The 21,514-nt window shown below is 35.3% G+C and overlaps 3 protein-coding genes across 4 annotated transcripts in view; 2 read left to right on the forward strand and 1 right to left on the reverse strand.

Moving 5' to 3' along the window:
* LOC108041019 (venom dipeptidyl peptidase 4) overlaps nucleotides 1–21,514 on the forward strand; it is an 85,005-nt gene that overhangs the window by 28,871 nt on the left and 34,620 nt on the right. Inside the window, exon 1 of one of the 2 annotated variants that reach the window (XM_044461565.1) lies at nucleotides 10,895–11,003. The exons of the other annotated variant lie outside the window; for it this stretch is intronic. The gene's annotated coding sequence lies outside the window, so the exon portion shown is untranslated. Of the gene's footprint in view, nucleotides 1–10,894; nucleotides 11,004–21,514 lie in introns of those variants that run through there. 2 annotated transcript variants of the gene reach the window in all.
* On the reverse strand, nucleotides 183–5,477 carry LOC108052533 (interaptin). Its single transcript, XM_017134934.2, has 3 exons — nucleotides 3,341–5,477; nucleotides 1,500–2,227; nucleotides 183–1,028 (listed from the first exon to the last, which is right to left on the reverse strand). The coding sequence occupies exons 1-3, from the start codon at nucleotides 5,475–5,477 to the stop codon at nucleotides 183–185; spliced, it is 3,711 nt and encodes a 1,236-aa protein (XP_016990423.2).
* LOC108052535 lies at nucleotides 9,248–9,922 on the forward strand. The gene has a single exon (XM_017134936.2). The coding sequence runs from the start codon at nucleotides 9,306–9,308 to the stop codon at nucleotides 9,858–9,860; it is 555 nt and encodes a 184-aa protein (XP_016990425.2). The 5' UTR covers nucleotides 9,248–9,305; the 3' UTR covers nucleotides 9,861–9,922.

A 21,514-nucleotide genomic window follows, 5' to 3' on the forward strand; every position in this document is an offset into this window, starting at 1 on the left:
AAAAATGAATCTTTATTTTAAGAAAAAACTTTATTTGGAAAAGTTTTATTTATTTTAAGCCCAAATAAAATTTTAATAACAAGGCACTAGTGATTTTTTATACTTTTTAATACATTTAAAATCATTGCAAGATTCATCAGACCTTATTATATTAACCAATTCATGTGTCGTGATTGGTTTTGTTATAAGTTTTTAACAAGATTCTCCATGTCCTCGATTCGATCTATAAAATCATTCATTTTGTTTATTTTCGTACACCTTTTTTGGCACTCAAGCATAATATCAGCTTGATTTTTTAGTTCTGCTATTTGATCTTGAGTTTGCTTAGCCAGTGAATCACGGTCGAGGAGATTTTTTTTAATTTTATCCATATCCCTGCTTATATCATTGTTAAAATTCTCCAGTAATTGCAAGGAGTCTTTGGCATCAGCTGATAGGCTGAAAAGCTGTTGGCCCTCGATGTCCTTTAACTGCCTGTCAACATTATCTCGGAACTCATTGAAATCCCTTTTCAGACTCGCCAACTCAACAAGCATGTTTGTTGCATTGTTGGAGCTATTATTGCTATTAAACAAATCACTTTGCTTGTCTTTTAGAGTTTCCAAGGTAATATTAGCTTTGTCTAGCTCTTTAGTGAGGTTCTTTATTTTCTCCTGAAGACTTTCATTATTTTTCGTTTTATTTATGTCGCCCATCTTCTTGACAGATTCGTTTGTGCTCTCTTCTATGTCCTTAAATTGATTTTCGTATTCTTTAAGGGTATCATTATAGGATCGGTTCATTTCTTTAAGCATAGATTGTAATTGATTAGTTTCCAGGCTTAATTCATCAATTTTCTGGCAACACTTTGGAGGCTTCTTCAGCTCTTCACGCAGACTTTCCTCCTCTTGTTCCAGTTCTCTAATGCGATCTTGCAATTTTTTATCAAAAGTACAGTTTGAATTGCTTATTGACTTATCATTATAAATCGCAAAAGTTCTAGAACCCCCTGCTTCAAAGCAGGATTGAGTTCTTTCATTTAGCAATTCCTGTATTTGATATTGAATATTTTTTAGCCTTTCGCTGTTTTCCATGCAGGTAAGAAAGGTTGCATTTATGTCTTTAGTCGGGGCCAGGACTTCAAGCTGATTCAACAAATTGTTATATTTTTCGACGAGCTTTTTTAAGTTTTCTAATTTATTTGCCACAGCGAAAATGTCACCTTTATTTAACTGCTTGTGATCTGGAGTAATGTGTTCGAAACCATTTTCGATTCTGCAGTTCTTCTTACAAGTTTCCGTAATATTTTTAATATATTCTCCAGTGTCTTCTGTTGTTTTCCTTATAAGATTTGTAAAATCATATTCATTGCGTTGAATTTCATTGAGATCTTTGAGCTGATTGTCTAGTTTCTGGGCTGGGTCATCTTCACTTCTCGTCGTCTTAACTTTATGTTCTAATTCCAGCGTTTTTCCTTTCAATTCAGCACAGCATTTGTTGTTTGACATATTTTTAGATACACTTGTTTCCAAAGTTTCCAAGCGTTCTTTAAGGTCTTTTATTTTATCCTTAAGGTCATTTAGTTTATTCTGCAGCTCGTCTTTCTCCCTGGAAATTTTGGGGTTCACTTCATTTGAATTTCCTGTCAGATCCTGCAATTTTTCTTCAAGTTTATCTTTGAGATTTTTGACTACATCTTGGAGGTTATCACAACAACTTTTGAAGCCCTGAGCCACGGCTTCCTTGATCTTCAGTAAAATATTTTCCAGATCCGTCCCCAGATCTCCGCTGTATTTCAGCTGCCCTTCTTGGTTTCCGCTGTCTTGATCGATTGCGTTGATATTTTCGATTACTAATTTCAAGTTGGTTTCTTCAAATAAGCAGCACTTATTTAGAGAAGTTGTTCCATTGAGGAAGATTAGAAGCGTATCCAGTTCTGCCTTAAACTTCCTCCACTGAGCATGAAGCTTCACGTGCCCATCCATCCACGTGGAAATGTCGTTGTAGTCTCCGCACTTTTCGTTCCCCAGAGGTGCACGCATTTGATTAGAAAGACTTCCGTAGCCACGAGTGTGTTGGGACTCCACCGTCGCAATTGCAGATAGCAAAGGTAGTAGTGACGCAATCGATACCTGTGCATGACATTCGCATTGTTGAATGAACACATCTTGGCGGTCGGATCCATGGAACTCACCTTTGGTTTCATTTTCGTCACGTTTGCTGCGGTACACGGACCTGTGTCGCCGGTCTGCCAAGTTCAACTAACTGGCAAAGAGAGAGAACTATTAGTTACCTTTTGCAATGTGCGGTGACCACCAATCGATTTGCATGCTGCATTTATTAATCGTCGAGAGGAGCTTCAGAATTTTAAAAAAGTTATATATACAAATATACAAATTTGTTTCTATTTTGTAATAACTTTTATTTTTGCGTGATGTACGTATTTTTAAAATGATGCATCATGTACTATTTAAAAATAGTTTCTCTAGCGTAACTTATTTCATAAAAATATTTCTGAGTTTTCACCGATTTGTTTAATTTCCAACTGGCGTTGAGACTTTCCTTTAGAGGAAATCTGGACAATTACTGCAGCCCTTCATTTAAATAGTGTACAATAAACTTAATTTTGAAAATTTTTAAGAGAAGAATATACCTTTTTTGGTAGAATTACTATTTTTAGTACTGCTTTGTTGGTCAATTGGCCATTGGTTTTTTTTGTATTTGTTTTTTTGTAGTACTTTCTGAAGTTGTGCTACAAATTTGAAGCGGAATAATATATCATCTAACACGGCCGATCGTAACAATTAAATATTTCACAAATTAATATCTTAATTTAAAAACGTTTAATTAAATTTGTTTTGATGCTTATAGAGGATTACTTTAAAAATAAATAAAATTAGGGATAATATGCGTTCAATCTAGCAATAAATTGTTTGATACAACATTTGTTAAAAGTTTATTAAGAGATTTTAAACTGATCTTTACTTTATCTCCGGGATAATGGATATTTTTGATTGTGCTTCTGAAAGCCACCGTCAAGTTAAGATCACTTTAAAACCGCTTAATAATAAGCAAATAATTATATTTCCGGCATAATGGTATAGCATTTGATACTTTTTAAGAGTATATTTAAATACGCATAATCCAAGTAATTAAAAGACGAAATGATAGGAAAAAACTCGAATTAAACATATTTTTATTTTAGATGAATAATACAATTGAATTCTTTAAGTTGCATAACATAATTTTTTTGTCTCAAGTTTTCTTTATTAAAACCATTAAGAGTAAATAAACTGTGAAGCCAGTGTTTACTAAGAAATCTTCTACTATTCAGTAGGCCGAGAAGAGGTATAATCAATACCTCCAATTTTAACATCAGATTTTGATGTTCGTTTTTTTCGAGTCGGTTTCGGTTTTGGTTTCTGAGTCGGTTTCGATTTTGGGATTGATTTCGAAATTGGCTTTAGTTTCGACCAAGAAGATCCCTTTGCCTTAACTAGCTTCTCCGCGTCCTCAATTTGATCAATAAGGTCGTTTATTTTGCTGGTCCCCTTGCACTTTTTATGGCATCCAAGCATTAGATTCGTTGGGGTTTTCAGTTGAACTATTTTTTCTTTGATCCTCTTTTCTAAATCGTCATAATGGAGAAGTTTTTGTTTTAGTTTATCCAGATCCTGGCGAACGATAACGTTAAGTGTATCTAGTTGTTTCTCGCGATCCTTTTTATTAACTAATAATTCCCTTAACTTATTTTCTTTAATATCCTTTAGCAGAGTGTCAACTTTTTGTTTAAATTCGTCGAAATTGCTTCTAAGCATTGCCATCTCATTTGGCAAAGTTTCTGCATATTTAGTATTCTTTATAAGCTTTGAAATCTCACCTTGTCTTTCTTTTATTATTTCCAAATTTAAATTGACTTTGTTTAACTTATTGTCGAGGTTGTTAAGCTGCTGTTCAAGACCTTCATTAATATTTGATTGATTGATGTCACTGAATCTCATGAGTGCTTTGTACAGACCCTCTTTAATGTGCTTAAATTGATTTTCGTGAGATTTAATGTGCTCATTGTAGGTTTGGTTCATTTTCCATTGAGTGTTTTTTAAATGATCGGCTTGCGCGCCAAGTTCATAAATTTTCTGACAGCACTTCGTAAAATAGTTCAGCTCTTCCCTCAGGGGAAGAACTTCCTTTTGAAGTTCTTTAATGTTATATTCAAGGTTTTCATCGGAGATACATATTGCATTTCTTCTAACCATACCTATGGCAGGCCATTGAACTGCAGTTTTGGGGGCATCTGACGATGCCTTTGAACAACTTTGAGTTTTTATCAATTCCTGGAGTTCATATTGAATTTTGGATAGGTTTTCGCCATTTTTCAGGCACGCATGCAGTGATGCATTTAAATTAGTTGTTGGTTCTAAAGTGTCCAATTCGCTTAACTTGTTGGAAAGTTTTTCGACGAGCCTCTCTAAGTTTTCGATTTTCATTTCCAACTCAAGTAATTCTCCTTTTTCGAATTGCGTGTCGTCGGAAAGATTTTCATTTCCACAATGTTTTTCGCACTTGTCAATTATATTTTTAATATTTTCGCCACGGTCTCTTATAGTTAATTTTAAGGCACTTGTTAGGTCATCTTGAGTCCGTTGCTTATCCTTAAACTCTTTTATCTTATTGTATAACTCTTGATTCTGGACATCTGCTTCGCTTTTTCTCGTTTTTAGTATAATGTCTAAATCCTGAATTTGTCTCTCTATTTCTGCACAACATTTGGTGTTTGCTTCAAATTCACCCACTTTATTTTGCAACGTATGCAACCGTGCCTTAAGGTCTTTTATTTGATCCTCAAAGTCTTTAAGATTATTGTGGAGCTCCTCTTTCTCCCTGGAATTTTCTGAATCATTTAATTTTCTTGAAAGATCCTGCACACTTGTCTTCAGATCATCTTTGAGATTTTTGATTGAATCTCGCAAGTTTTTACAACAATTTTTAAAGCCTTTAACCACAGGTTTGTTGATATTGGATAAAATATTTTCTAGATCCGTTTCCATATCTGCGCTGTACTTAATCTGCTCTTTTTGGATTCCACTGCTTTGATCGATTGCGTTGACGTTTTCAATGATTGATTGCAAGGTGGTTTCTTCATAGAACCAGCACTTCTTAAGAGAAGTTGTTACATTGAGTGGGATTAAAAGCGTATCCAGTTCTGCCTTAAAGTTGCTCCACTGAGCATGGAGCTTCACGTGCTCATCCATCCACGTGGAAATATCGCTATAGTCTTCGCACTTTTCGTTCCCCAGAGGTGCACGCATTTGATTAGAAAGACTTCCGAAGCCACGAGTGTGTTGGGACTCCACCGTCGCAATTGCAGATAGCAATGGTAGTAGTGACGCAATCGATACCTGTGCATGACACTCGCATTGTTGAATGAACACATCTTGGCGGTCGGATCCATGGAACTCACCTTTGGTTTCATTTTCGTCACGTTTGCTGCGGTACATGGACCTGTGTCACCGATCTGCCAAGTTCAACTAACTGGCAAAGAGAGTAAATTATTAGTTACCTTTTGCGTTGACCACCAATCGATTTGCATGCTGTGCCTATTAACGAACGAGGGGAGCTTCAGAATCTTTAATATGGCAAAAAATGTAAGTTTCAGTATTAAGAATGGTTTGACGAATACATTTTTTATTTACTATTATCACAAATTTAGATATCATAATAACTTTTTTTCAAGTTCATTGATAATGCCGAAAATCCATCAGAAACTGAAATTAAAACGGTATACATTTAAATAATATATTCGACGTAAATAAGTGTTCAAAATAAAATATGTGAGACACCATAGGATTATGTATTGAAAAATAATTTATTATCAAGGAATTTCAAAAAATACACTTAAAATCCCAGCTTTGCTATCTCCCGCTGTCAACAAACTCACTCCAACTTTTAGGCGCCCCCGAAAAAGCAGCATAAATTTGTGGGAAACCCAATGCAATTCGCAATGCCCTGAGCAGCATTTACTCCTTATCATCGCACAGGTTGTGGCTACAGGGCCACTTGAAATGGATACCCAACAGGGAGCCAGAACTGCGACTCCCGACCGTCCAGATCCACCATACAAGCCCACCCCCGAGCTCCCAGCTCCCGGTTCTCGGTCCCTGCAGGCGGGCGGAAAACCTGAAATGGAAAACAATTTCAGCTACGCAAACACGGCGGGAAGGCAACAAAAAAAATAAAGAAAGAGAAGCACAAAAATTAAATTGCTAAGCGGAAAAGCAGAAAAATGAGGGAACCAAAACTGAAATCACAGCAAAAGTTGAACCGCAGAAATAAAGTGAAATATATATACATTTTTGTGCCATGCTCGGATGCTGGGGGATTTTGAATAAATTCAGCTCAAGGTGTTTGCCCAGCCATCGAGCGAGGAGATTAGTTTAATTAGTCAACGTGGCGTATGCGTCATGCCGTGGCAAGCCACCAGAAACGTGCCACATGCGACGGCGGAAGGTAGCACCGCCAAAAATGCAATCGAACTTTTCGCGTTTGACTTGCGGTAGTTGGACGGGAAAAGTCACCGGAAAACATGGGGAATGTCGGGGGACTGGGGGTTTGTCAAGACAGATGCAAATGATAGGTGTTATGGCCCGGGGGATAGCAGCAGCAAGAAACTTTCTTAAGTAGTTGGCATAGTTGAGTCGAGCAGCTTCGGGAAAATGGCAAGCCTCGCTCAAGCCTGTCGAACGACACGTAATAGCCAGAATAATGAGAAAAAGTTCAAGGTAATCCATAAGATATCAAAAACATTTTTATTTATTACCCAAGCCATTCTTTTCCATTCCAAGCTAAACAAAATTTAATTGAAAGTGCGCAGTCGTTTGTAAAATGTTACTTTTGTTATATATTCTCATTGATATTATTTGATGCCATTTAACCTGTCAAATGCCCTCTGTCGTCAATTTTCAATGAACTGAATAAGACTTTTAAATTTACAAAATGTTAATTTATTATCTCATTGACTTTTATTTTATTTTATTTTTAGGTGAGTTTACTCAACAGATCTGATATTTTCAAAGAAGAATATTTAAACAGTATGGATATCAGCCCTAAACGAAGAATAAATAATAGGCATAAGTTTTTAATATCACTATTTAATACACACTTTATTTTTGCAACGATTTATTATGTATTGATTTTATTTCATTTTGAATTACAACAAGCTGTCATCTTTTCTATTGACCCATCTCAACCTATTTTCTGTGACCTTCAACATTTGGTTCTCGGCATTTATCATCAATTATGCTGAAAATTCTGAAAAAGGTTGCCTTGATTGAATTACTACATAAAATTCAACAAAATATGTGTCGCTGAATGAAAACCTGGCCGAAACCTGATAGGCAAAAACAGAAAGAGAAATAAGGAGACCCTTTCCATCCCCCAATAAATCACCTTTCAACCGCACATCAATTTTCAAAAGTTCATATAGAAAGGGGAAGGTTAACAAAATTTGGGAGTGCCGGAGCCTTAGTTAACTGCTATAATCCAGCCAATCAATCAACCTGCTTTCAATTATATTGTAATTTCTGTTACCATTAGAAATAGAATTTAATATGCTTTAAAATTTAGAAATTAACTATAAACAAGTTAAGCCTCTGGATTAAATTAAAAAAATATTAAATTCTTCAAAGCCTTTTTGCATACTGAAATAAAAATATTTTAATATTCTTCCAAATTGTTTATTTGTTTTTTTTATTTATTTTAGAATGCTTGTTTTTAACGTTTAAATAATTTTAATAACTAACTTAAGTAAATAGATATATGTAAGCAATAATTTTCTTGGAGTGAACTAATCCAATACATATATAAACTATAAATAAGTCTTTTAAATAAACCAGACCAAAACTTCCTTCGATTTTTAGCCTGACTAACAAAAAGATAGATTTCCTCATTTATACATGCATATATCACATCAGTTAGAAGAAGGAGAAAAAAAATTGGCGAAAATTGGCAAAGCTTTTTCCTTTGCGATAAGAGCACAGTATTTGTGTGGACATGAGCGTGTCCGTGTGGGTGTCTGCACTCATGCAAGAATAAGCCGATAAAACCCTGACAATTGTGTCATGGAGTAGCGTTTTAGTTTTCGGATTGGACTTAATGCCTCTTGACTTCAATTTGCATAGTCGGCTTAGCAACGTTAGTGCAATGATTGAATGGCAAATTGATAGAATTCGGCATTTACCAATTGACAGCTGGGAAAAAGCTTTTCCGGACGGAGGAGACGGAAGGAAAATTAAACTGATGGCTTTGGAGTTCTGTTTGTGCTCGTTTTAATTATCGAAAAATTTAAATATGATTTGTGGTATGTAACAAGAAGCTTTATGATTGGTCTGTTTAAAATAATGCAATTTGGGTATTGACTTCGGCAAAATAGTGGTTATGATATGCTCAAAGTGGTTTCGTTAATAAGTCAAATGGATTTGTACCTTTATCACAAATGACATTTATGGCGTTTTAATTAGTCAGTCAGCAGAATATTATATATTTATTACGAAAAGACATTTTAAACTTGACCCTTATATTGCTAACAATGCAAAAGTATCACACTCAAAGATAGCCCTCACTATATTAACTTTGTTCAAAACCAGAAGTCGTTTGAAGCCCGCAGGATTGGCAATTAATCCAATTAGGTCAGAACGTATTTGCCTCTCATTAAAAATTAAATCTTTTGCTCTTGGTTGGAATCAAGGGCTTTTACCAATTACCAAGCAGTTTTTAGTTCACTTTCCCACATTTAAAAATTAAATAGAAAGGATGAAGATAAAGAGGTTGCCAGAGCGGCTTCTTTTGCCAGAAACTCAAATGAAAATTAAGCCATCTGCCATCATTTAGCTTAAGTGCTTATCCAGTGGGGGGACGCAGACAAGGACTCGTTTGCCCACAGGACAATCAATTATGAATGCAACACTAAGCAGCAGCACGGCAAAAGAGTCAATGTTGAAAGTTAGATTCACGTGGGTGCGAAGCTTTTGGGTGGATAAGGGAGATAATTATATGTTTTAGGTGACATTGATTTGTCGCCTCTAGGATGGGACGGTAAATTCCCATGATATTTAATTCATTAGCTAACTAATCGGCTTACTCTGACAATTATTATAATTGATGTCAATTATCTTAATGTGGCTCGGCCTAGCAGGCCACGTTTTCTCTCTCCACTCTCTCCATCTATTTCTCAGAACAATTTCTCAGTACAGTCAACAGCTGAAAACAAATAAGATATACATATACTCGTAAAATAAATTAAAAAAATCTATATATTTTGTACACTTCAAATGAACATGAGAGGAAGTGTTGCCGTACGGTCTATGTTCCTGGATTGTCTCCGGGAAAATGCCGCCAACATGCGTCTGGAGCACGAGGATCTGGGGCGTCGTATTGCCATTTCACTCGCCAATTCCCGGAAAACTCTGGCAAACATCGAGAGCATGAATCTTGAGCTACAGAAAATGAAGGAAACTATCCATAATGCTCTTAACAACATTCAAAAAGATGCGACATATGAAAATAAGTCTTGTCGCATGCTCTTAAGAATTTTAGTTATAGTTGTCAATGAATTTGATTTGGAGGCCGAATTAGATCCCAAAATTGTCACTCGGATGTTTATCGATAAGTCGTTTCAACCGGCACTGGAAGAAACTCTCAAGCCCGTTGATGATTCTAATGTGGATCATAATGGTAGGACCGTCTGTTCTCAAAATAATATTGATATGGCTGAGTTTCATGATGGACCTAAGCCAAGAGATGCTTCGGAAGATAATTCTAACTTGGTTGACATGGAAATAATTGAATCCGTAAACGAATCCATGTCCCATATTAATTTTCAATAATCAACCGTTTAATATTTTTGACCAATTGAATTAAATTTTTCATGGTAAATTAACCAAAATAATTTTTTGCAAATGGTTATGTATCTTTTCACCTTTTATATTTCACCTTAATAAGATTTATTTTAAGTCAAATGCCAAAAATAATTGTTTTTCATTTATAAACAACTCAAACGAAACTGTTTTTTATAGAAATCGGAGAGATTGGAAATAATGTAAATCAAAATTCCAGTAGTCTTTTAAAAACAAAAGTTTCAACTTTTATTTTTGGTCCCTAAAGAAAAGTTTTGCTTTTATTAATTAACTAAGAATCAATGACAAAACAAAACACAAATAAGCATACAAAATTGTAAAAGGAATTTACGTTTGCATTAAAGCACCTGCCATTTTTGTTTAAGCAATTTCCACATTTTGTGACACCGAAAAAAGCCTATTAATATTTAATTTGGGAGAACTCATTTCTAGGAGCCCAGAATATTAAGCCCAACACTCCTTGAACCGACAAACCTAAAAATGTTTATAAAAACACAAAGTTTTGGCCAAACTTTGCACTCAAAAAGCAAAAGGAAAAGCACGCACATTCCAACACGAAATTTTTGGCCGCAGAGTCGAGGCAACATTACGTATACGCACTGTGACAGGCCGCATCCAGGGCTAAGGACAAGCCCAACTGGTAATCCAAGTGGTGTGCAGACCCAGCATCCACGCTACAAAACAATTTGTCGGCGATTTGTCGGCAAACTTGAGCGGCATTACACATACGCACCGAGTGAGCCATATTGCACATACGCCCCATGTGACCCACAGAGGAATAACGAGAATAACGAGGTTAAACGACCAGCTGAGCAACCTGTTGACTCTACTCTCTCCTCTTCCACTCAACCGAAATCACTCAACGGTAGCTTTGTTTTGCTCCGCTCTTTCGCCGGCAACCAGCCATTCGCACTCACTCCACGACTTTTTCGAACTCACTCCGAGTGCTTTTCGCTTGGCGACGGTTCTCCAGCTGTGGTCGAGTTCAGTTGTTCAGTTGCCGCTTCTCAGTCGCCACGTGCGGTTCGGTTACGGTTACGGATTCGGGTCCCAAGAAAAGTTGCGTCGCGGTAAAAATCCAGTTTACTTCGCCTTTCTAGAGCGGGAGTATACGTAAGTGACGCTCGCGTGCCTAAAGTCAGTTTGGATAGTGGGCGGATAAAGATACAATTCGATCCAGAACCGCACGACGAAGATACATTTTTATGCAGTTGAATTTTAAATGAATTTGTTTTGCGTTTTCGAGAGAAAAACCCAAAACCTACAAAGAACATAGATGAACAATAATTTAGGCAATAAACCAATTCTTTACACTAGATCCAATCAAAAGTCCGAAATATTTCAATGAACTGCATTTTAAAAAATAATTTGAACATTAGCTTGTGAATAAAAGATTACTAATAAAATAAATAATAATTATAATTATAATAATAATTTTTCCAAACTTTAAATTTTAACTAAATGTTCTTTGTAAAGCAAAAAAAAAGTAAAATTTTCTTTTCGTGCATCTTCATAACTATCTATCCCCCGTCTGAATTTGTTTATGTTCCGCCCTCGCCAATTCGGTTTCCATTCAAATTAACTAGTTCTGCAATTCTCATTTTAACTTCTGACATCGGCTGTAATCAAATTTTGCCTTTCATTTACAACTTGTTATAATTCCGGTGCCGTTCGCAGCCGGAAACGTGCTCGCCGCCGTTTTGTCTACGCCACAAAATAGAAAAACTGAAGAAAAATAAAAACATAAAAAGAAACAAAACAAAAGTAAAATAAACTTTGGCAGCAAAATATTTCTTCGGCATTTTTGTTGCAGCGTTTCTTGTTTATAAAAAAAGGAACAAGACTGAAAAAATAACAAATGCATGTGAAGACATTTTGTCCGCAGTGTTATGAAGTGGTTAGAATCTTGGCTTGCGCTTGTCTAAACAAAATATAATATATACGTTGTGCATTTATGAATATAATATGTGGAGCATCCTTGGCTGGTTGCCGAAATGACAAAATGATGCATTAAACTAATTGGAAAAACTTTGAGAATTTTCTGTGAGTGCTCAGCGGAGCTGAAGAAAAGCCACGAAAAGTGATCAAATGAGTGTGTGATGTGGATGGAAATACATGGTGGATGTGATTGAATTTAGAGGCTAAAATACGATAAAAACATGACTTATGACTAAAATAAATTAATTTCAACGGAAATTGCTACCCTAACAATGTGAAATTAAAAAAAATTACAGCAACGGAAACAATTTAAAATGGTAAAAGAATAAGTGAACAAATTAATGCTAATTCAATCCAACAGCCAATAAATTTTAAATACCCAATTTTCTGAAAGTCCCACAAAATAATTGAAAATATTTTCTGCATGCAAATTTGCAATTAAAACATCGAATTAAATAAATTCAATAGGCAATAATTGTCCATGTTAATTTGTCACTAACCTTGGCCAAAGTTGTTGCTTGTTTACACAAGAGTGTCAGAATCGGCCAGACAAGTAAACAAGTAAGCGAGAGCAAATATTTTAACAGAAATTGAAACAATCAACAAGCTGAGATGGTCCCAAGAAGTTCGTGAGAAAATTGAACTTTATTACTAAAATAATAAAGGTCAAGATACCCTAAGAAGCAATGTAATGTAAATAAAGCAGGTTGAGGGTAAATTAAGAGCACAGATAAGGCAGCTTATGATAATATGGTGTTGATTGGACTCGGGGGAATTTAGCGAGTGCGAACCCGCAATGTTCACATAATTGAAAAATAGATTTCTCTACACTCGGCTGAGAATTTGTGAATACTTTCAGCATATTTATGTGAATACGGGGGATCCGACTGTGTATTCGGCCAGCTGTCCAAGAAATCTAGGCCGTTTAAATTGCTCCACGTTCTTTACGTATATAAACCTCAACTATATTTAGATTTCTTTTATACATAAATACGTACAATTTGACGTATGAGGAGAGTTCCAAAAACTGATTAATGAGAACTAATTTTTTAGTTTATGCGACTTCTTAATTAGAAGGAAAGCTTTGATTTACCCAACAGCAAATTTGAGCTTTATGTTTTATATTTTTTTTTAAATTAAAATTTGCTTGCCTTGGAGATCTGGAAAATCCCATGAAAACAACCATATAAACAAACAAATTAAACTAGAAAATCCCCGATGAGCCAGAATCTCATGAAACTGCAAAAAAAAGAGAAGACACAGGGTGCAAACAAACATTCATACATATTTAAAGCGTACATATAAGCTCTCTTCGAAGCTTATCAAAACAAAATCCGGCAAAAAGAAGATTTGTTGTTATACGCGAAGTCGAATCTTTTCTATTGGTATTTTATTTTTTTTTTTCATAACTTTTTATATTTTATGTAGCCCTTTATAAATTCGATGGAATACAAAAATTTAATTGACTTGCAAGCAATTACTCTGTTTAATGCATATAAACGATATTTATTTGATGTCATCAGGTGAACGCGAGAATAATTTAATTAACTTTTATTAATGATATTAAACAATTTATGAAGCGTGTTTAATTAGGCTGAGTTTTAATTATTATTATTTTTTAAAGCAAATTTTTTTTAATTTAATGAAGAATGATGATGAAAAAAATATGAATTATTATTATTGCAAAACGATGTGCAAAATGAGTCAGTTTAAGCATTCAACACATTGCTTACATTATAATATAATTTATATATACATCTTTAGTATCAAAAAGTTCCATGCACCAAAGCAAAACTTCACATGAAAAATTAAGCGCAATAAACTGCTAAAGCCAATTTCTTCATCAGAAACAATTATGCCAAAAAAATTGCTTAATGCAATTGAATTTCATATGCAAATTAATAGTTGTCCGACCATTACAAATTTCAATGACCTGCCACTACATATGACACGTTAAAAAATAATAAAGGAAATAATGTATAAAGGAATGAATATTAATTGATATAATTTAATGAGATGTCCAGAAAGCCCACAACTCTCGACACAAAGTCACAGAACAAGCCGGAAAAGCAAGGGAAAATGTGAAAAAAATTTATGAAAATAATTAAGCCGCCAGCAGCTAAAACAACAGCAGGGCTTGACAAAAACTTAACAACTTTATGCTGCCGGTCGGGCCGGTCTGTAAGCTTAATTAACACTAGGATTGCGGTTGGAAAGGAGATTTCCGTGGGCGGAATGGCGAGCTGCCGGCGCTAAATGTCAACAATAAGCTCGAGTGCGGCTGTTGCACTTTCCTCCTCTTTCCGGCCATTTCCATTTGCCACCCATTTTGCAGCCCTTTTTATGAATTTTGAGCAGCTTTCGCCTGCAGATTCTGGGGCAACAAATCTCCAGTGATAGTCACGGAAATCGCTTAAATTGTGCAACCAAAATAAACGGATGGCGCGTTGAATTTATGCAAAAATGTTAAAAGTTTTTCCGAAAGGGCCACACTGCTCTGTCCTTTGAAACTTGTTGTTTTTCCGACTCCGGCAGGGAGCTTCATTGCGCATTCAAGTGGCCCCGTTTGGCAAATGAAAATGAAAATAAAACCCGAAACTTGGACACACCGTCCATGCCCAATTGAGTTTGTTTCGGTTTCGGTTCGGGCTTTGAATATTGCCCCCGTTTCTTTCTTTTTGGACGGTCCCTGGATGATTTGACAAAAGTACTGCATTGGTTTTTTGAGGCTCGAATTTCCGGCTGGCATAGTTTTCATTACCTTCGCACAAATTTCATAGCCTAATTTTTGGCGTCGATATTGCGTATGCATCGCGTGTTGTGAGCGTGAAATAAAAACATTCGTTGGCCAAGCGTCCCATTTTGAAAAGTCGTCAAAAGCAAAAAAAGTTGTTTTAGGATATATTAACAGTGTTACTTTAATTGACAATAGAGGGCAGGACTTTTTTCGTTTTAGTAACAGCTTTTAATCAGATGTTTAAGATAAGCCAGTCTTTTGAAATTGACTTTTAAATTGCATTTTTAAAGTGTTTAAAAAGCGTTTAAAGCCGATCAAAAATTTTTTTAAAAAAAAAAACCCCGGGGTGGGAGGGAAAAAAAAAAAAAAAAAAAACCCCCCACAAAAAAAAAAAAAAAAAAAAAAAAAAAAAAAAAAAAAAAAAAGGAGCGCAGGACATTGCCCTATAATTTCTTCACACGAAAGTACATAAAAGGAAAAGGAGCAAGTCAGGAGAAAAAAAATCGGGTTCAACTTTTTGTTTGTAGAACACTAACATTTTGAATAAATATGTGTATTTAAATCAAATTTACTACTTTGTATGTTTTGAGATTTGAAGATTATTGCTTTTAAATCAAAAGAGTTTTGTTCCATTTACTTTGTATTTTTTAAATTTAAAGATTGGTTCGTTTTCAAAGAGTTCATGTTAAAAAATTATTTTCTCAATGTTTTAGAAATACTGTAAAAATAATATTTATTTTTGTTTGAAATTGTGCTACTCAAAACAACAGACTGGTAAAGGAATTTAAGCTACTTTAAACCAATGCAATTAAATTTTTATATGCCATTTTAAAAACGATTACTGAGCTAAATTTTAGCAACGACTTCTTATTTTATTCGCTGATTTATACATATTTTAGAATAAATTCTTTTAAAATTCCATTTGTTTAATGAGCGCACAAAATTTTGCACTCTGCAACATTAAACAACTTAATTATATGGCAAGCATATTTATTTGATCCTTCCGGAAGATCAGAAAAAGAGGAAAGTCAGCGGTAATCAACCCCGCATTCCGCTTGAAATGAGCTAATTAAAGGACCATTTCGAATGGCCAACAAATTTTCGGTGTGCCAGCCCTTCGGATCCGCATCCTCGTTTTTGCTGAGTGATTAATTTTCATATTTATAATAAAACGCTGAAAAGGTTGTACAAGCAAACACAGAAAAAAACACCCAAACAGCCGAAAGGAGAAAGAAGAAATGAGAAAGCAGCAAAAAAATAACAAAATGGCCTACACAAATGCCAGCAAATGGCTTTACAAGAGGGCCGGGATGAAGGAAAATCTGTTGAAAACATGCTCACTTTTATATGGTTTATATGCTCCATGGATCCCATATGAGCTGCATAATGAGTGGCATTGGGAGTGGGCGGCGGGCAGAAAGGGGGCGTGGGGATGCCCAACAAGTATAATTAACATTGAAAGCCGAGCGAGTGCGTCAAATGAGAAATGTGCAAACAAGTGCGGTTGGGTAGCGGGGGGTGAGACATGTTTTGGGGGGTTGTGTGTGCGGGGGAGTGGGTGCTGGGTCGCCCACACTCCAGCACTCATGCTCAATGGCCTTTCACGCACACACACCTTTTGATATTAAAATTAAAATGGCAAAGAGACCTTTATGCCTTCAGCCTGATTAAAGTTGCCAGCTGATATAGATTTATTCCGGTCAAACTACTAGCTGGCCAGAACTCCTCTCTGGTGTTTTTCGCTCTTGCTACTTGCAGGAAAAACCAAAATCTCATTAAATCACTTAATTATGTTTATTGTCACTGCAACTGTTGCCCTGCGTTGAACCAGGCTTTTCCATTTGCGGCTTGCGGACTGTGGTTTAGGTTATTTACAGTTTGGTGGGAATTTTATAGATCGCCATTTCCGAATAGTTGCACAAATTTGCCTAGTTGCTAGGCATTCAATTAATTTTGATTTATATTAGCTTGATTAGCTAGATTTAGCAATAGTAATAGCAATTATAAAATGCAAACATGATTAGTTTTTGTTTGACTTTCAGGTGTTATCAATTGTTGATACAGTGAAAAATATTTAAATAAAATTTTAAATTGATTAACTTTGTTTTGTGTGTTACATTCCAACGTTGCAAAAAAATAAAAATCGGTAAATTTATGAATATCACTGTCAACCTTTCAATAATTAAGTTTAAGTTTAGGTTTATTTAGCCATGCCTAGTTTTTATTATATATGAATACTTAAAAAAACAAACAAATACAATATCTTTACAGCATTATTAGCTTTGAATTTTAAAGCATTTAAATTTTTGGGTAACATGATAATAGTTGAATGGCAAAAAATGTATGAACTTTCACAATAGTACATTTTTTATTTATCCTTAAATGCATTATTTTAAGTGATTTCGAATTTTGCATTACAATAATTACTTTAATTTAGCCACAAAACCTGACCCAGATGGTCAGTGTTGCGTATCACCCAAGTAACTTCACCAGTAGATTAAACCAAATATACCCTGGACAAACTGCGGGAGCTTAAAACCCAAAGTAAATAACAAAAACTAAAAACAATATCCGAGGAAGCGCGAGCCAAAAACTTTTTATCAAGCGCTTAGTGGCACATCCGACAATTGACGGGCGGACAGACAGAGACGGACAGACGGTAGGGCACGGAAAGAGCGAGAGGGAAAATACCCTATTCTCGTTGGGATTTGGTTGCATGTACAGAAGTGGCACTCCAATTAAAATGATTGTCTTAATGCCGGGCAGAGCGTCAATGGCGATTACAACGCGGCGAGTTGATTCACTCAGTCTAGTTTTTTTTGGAGAGTGCTCCATCCGGCTGTTGAGCCCCCAGTACCGCCCCCTCATTTTCCCATTCATCCATTCATTCACTCAGCCCGTCCGTACAACAAAACTAAAATCATCACTTAATGTGCTGAAAATAACGCACTTGCACGTACTCGACTAATTTATTTGATTACCCCTACAATTACGGCGAGTTTTTTTTCTTTTTCCCTCCGCGAGACAAAAGAAACGAGTTCTCTCGAGAAATTCCAGAGGTGATGATGGGGATGCCTTTGATGAATTGTTTTTTTAAGTTTTCGTGGAGCTTACAACTTTAGTCACTTAAATTTTCTGCTGGATTTGTGCCCATAGGTCGAAACGGATAGTCAAGTTTATGGAAAAGTGCCGGCAATTGCATTATCTAATCGGTATATTATACCAATCCCAAAACACGAAGTGTGTTGACCATAATCTTAGTACTGGCGATAAGAAGCTCTTATTTATGGTCTTTTTTTGGTTTAGATGAAAACTTTAAGAGACCTTGACAACTATGGTACAAGCGGTTCTTAGTTGGTTATTAGAATTTTTAAACGAATATAAAAAAATGTATTTCTTCTGTCTAACACAAAATTAATTAAATTGTCAAACTGCTAATATGATTTTTTATATTTCCATAATAAACGGCAACGATGGTTATTAATTTAAATTAATTTGGTTATTAGAATTTTTAAACGAATATAAATTAATTTATTTCTTCTGACTAAAACAAAATTAATTAAATTGTTAGACTGCTATAATGCTTTTTTTATATTTCCATAATAAAGTCATTCTCTTAAATAAGTAACACTAATTTTTATTGTCTGTATAAATAAGCTCCTTTATTTTTCACCTCTCTATTTTTTATTACATAGTCTTTCCCATAAAAAACAAACACTCGTTTTTACTATTTTCAAAAATTAGCTTGGACAATATAATTGTCTTTCCATTTCTCCCCTTTTCTTTATTAGATCCCTACTTCATCCAAATTAAACCCATTATGCCCCACTTGTCTGTCAAAGCTGCAGCTAATTTTCTCCTGCTCAGCAAAAGTTAGAAACTTAATTAACTCATTCCTCAACTGCTCCCTTCTCCAATTCAGCCTTTTGAATTATTTGGCTAGATTTGACATTTAAAGCAATTTTAGAAATGAAATTGCACAAAGTTTCTGCGGAAACAAATGAATTGCAAAAAAAGAGTGAATACTTTAACCAAGTAATACCATATAAATCACATGTCTTGAGCAATCACTGATAGCGCAAATATCGCCGATACGAGCCCGATTATTGAGAACAGTCTGAAGTGTTTGCTGTGGGATTATCTAATCAAATGTTCGGCTCATAAATTAGTTCATATGGATTTGAAAGCCCTAGTTATTCCATTTCCCTGAAATGCAGAAAACCATTGAATTCAATGGGCCTTCTCCCTGCCAACATTAATGGTTTTGACTAATGCCGTTTAAGTAGATGTACAAAGCACAAACGTATCTCGTATCTACTTATTTGCGTTCAAATTTCCAATTGAAAACGCAAATTATGCTCGAAATGCCGGGGAATGGAAATGGCTTGGGTGCAAGCAAACAAGGGTATCTCGAAAATGTTTGCCAATGGCCGAAAGACAAAGGCACATCCCTATTTGCTGACCTATCCCACTCCGCCATCTCCGTCTCAGTTTCTTCTTTCTTCGGTTTGAGTTGTAAACATTTGCACAAAGCAAAACTGGAAAAGTCCCAAAAGCGGGTTTAAAATCAATATTTAAATTGCAGGCAACTATTTTTGGAGGCCCTTATGCACCGAAAGAAATTTATTATTAATAATTATCATTTGGCATAGAGTAGAGAGTTCAACCTCAATTAAAGGTTTGACAGTTTAAATAATTTTTGCTTAAAATTAAATTCGATTTTTCAATTAATAGCTTTACAAAAAAATATTTATTACCTATGTGGAGGGACCCGAATCGTAATTTCCTATTCCTTAAATATATTTTTGTTAACAACAATTAATTAATAATTTAAAAATACCTTTTTCATTTTGACATCGATCCCTCGAGAATTCTTTGAGTGCTAAACCTAGAAATTTTATTGGCCCTCCATCGTGTCGTTCTGGCCCAACCATTATGGATATGTGTGTTTGTGTTTGCCAAGAACAAAAGGAACTTTGCAGCAAAACCTTGGAACAGTTTGTCGTGCGAAAGAGACCGAACGACACACGTAGAAAGAGAGCGAACGACTAACGACTGTTGCTAATTTGTTATTTAAGCCCTCGTGGTTTGTTTTGATTTGGTTTGCTTTTATTTGTATTCCCTTGTGGTACATTTATATTTTTTTTCAGCTTCCATATTAATTAATAGTTTTGTTTTTTGCTCGCCCATTGTCATTTTTTTACAATGTGCTTCGGGCTTTTTGGCTTGATTAGCCCTGGAAATGAAAATCAAGGATTAAGCAAAGGATTTTACTTCTTTACCAAGCAGTCACAATTCCACTTTAAATGCTTTTCTTCCGGGCTTAAGGTATCTTTCAATTAATCTTGCAATTTAATTGAATTGAAAATTTTCAAGTTTATAATCCTTTGGGCAAACTTATAATCTTTCAAGTTTTCCCAAAAGTTTGTCACATGAAAAAATTTCGCCCGGAAAGCAGCAATTCAGCAAAAATGTTATAAAACTTTATTTTAGCTGGAAAGACCTTAAAAATGTGTATTCAAAAGTAATAAACTTTCGAGGGCCCCATTAGTTCAATTAGCTGGGAATCCCTCTCTGTTTGCAAGTGTTATCGTCTAAATTGATTTAAATTTGTCCGTGATCTTTGGCCAAGCCTCATTGTTAGTCACTCACTTATTATTATAATTATCAGCTTATCAGTTGACTGGACTTGACTGGGGAAACTTTATGAACCGGTTTGGCAATTTGTTGACAGCTCCAGATAAACTTGGTGTGGGCGAAGTTGGAAAGCCATAAATTGGCCAAGTGACTCGTTGGCAGGCTTAACTATAGCTTTATCGGTCAGGCCATGACTTTAAAGAAAATGAATAAATTTTAAATCAAAACCTTATGACCAAATAACAAAACACACAGACAAATAACATTGTCACTTTAAGTTAACAGATTTGGGGCTGGAATATTTTTATGAAATTGTATACACCAAAAATATGAATATGATTCTCTTGTTGTCTTGTAGTTTTTATTTTTCTTTCCCCTCGATTGTAAATTTGATATCATGTAATTTTTGCTCTCACATTTCCATTTCTAACAATTCGATTTCCTTAATCTCTAGCTGAATCCCCAAGGGACATTTAGCCTGATGTGGAGCTCATCAGGATTGTTATTTTTATGTCGACTACATTCTTATCTCAACAAAGGATACAGGCAAATTTTCAGGTTTTTGGCTTCATTTATATGAATACAGTAAATATTTGATTTTATTGTTGATGTTTCTTCAGGTGGCGTAAGGATTTTAGTTAAAGTTGCTCCTTTGCCTTTCTAACCATATTTTCCTCTTCCCAAGAGCTTTACTAACTGAAACTGGAAGTACCTTGAGTTTTATTTTTGGCAGCTCCTGCCAACTTTGTTGTTGCCATTAAAACTATTTTAACTACGCGTATAGAAGATGGTGGAATTAATTTTTTCATTTCGCCGTGCACAACTTGACCAAGTTTGCCACTTTTTTTATTACCCTCGGCTTGGTTATTAAATGCAATCTCCTTTACGTGAAGGCGACATTAATAAGCCCGGAACGTGTGGCCGTATATAAACCGCCATATATATTTGCGTGTGTAATGCAAGGACTTTGGTAAAGTTGACAGCCTGCCTAGATCCCTGCTGCCTTACATTAAATTAAATTTATATGCTTATTTATGAACTTGCAACAATGAAATATTTTTTCGACAAATAAAACTTGAGCCCAACGAGCTGGAAGATGGGCAAAAAGGACCGCCAGATGTTGTGGGCCCCAGTAGAAAGAGAAAGGTAGAGCACGAACGAAAGAGACGGGAACAGGAGGTGCGGCCAGTTGTAGTTTGATGGCTTTTGTGAATGGCGTTCGGGAAAAGTAAGGAAAGGAAAGGAAAGTTGGGTGGGAGGGCCTCATTTATGCCCAGCTGTATGCCTCATAAGTGTATTTTTGATGACTATT

This window comes from Drosophila rhopaloa, unplaced genomic scaffold (genome assembly GCF_018152115.1).
Source record: "Drosophila rhopaloa isolate 14029-0021.01 unplaced genomic scaffold, ASM1815211v1 contig_47, whole genome shotgun sequence".
Lineage (NCBI taxonomy): Eukaryota > Metazoa > Arthropoda > Insecta > Diptera > Drosophilidae > Drosophila > Drosophila rhopaloa.

Coding starts and splice junctions, on each gene's coding strand:
- LOC108052533 (XM_017134934.2), bottom strand. CDS start 5,477: ATGTACCGCAGCAAACGTGACGAAAATGAAACCAAAGGTGAGTTCCAT. Junction 2,228..3,340: donor ATCTGATGTTAAAATTGGAG/GTATTGATTATA, acceptor TGAACTTGGCAG/ACCGGCGACACAGGTCCGTG. Junction 1,029..1,499: donor TGGAAACTTTGGAAACAAGT/GTATCTAAAAAT, acceptor TATCAAATACAG/GAATTGCTAAATGAAAGAAC.
- LOC108052535 (XM_017134936.2), top strand. CDS start 9,306: ATGAACATGAGAGGAAGTGTTGCCGTACGGTCTATGTTCCTGGATTGT.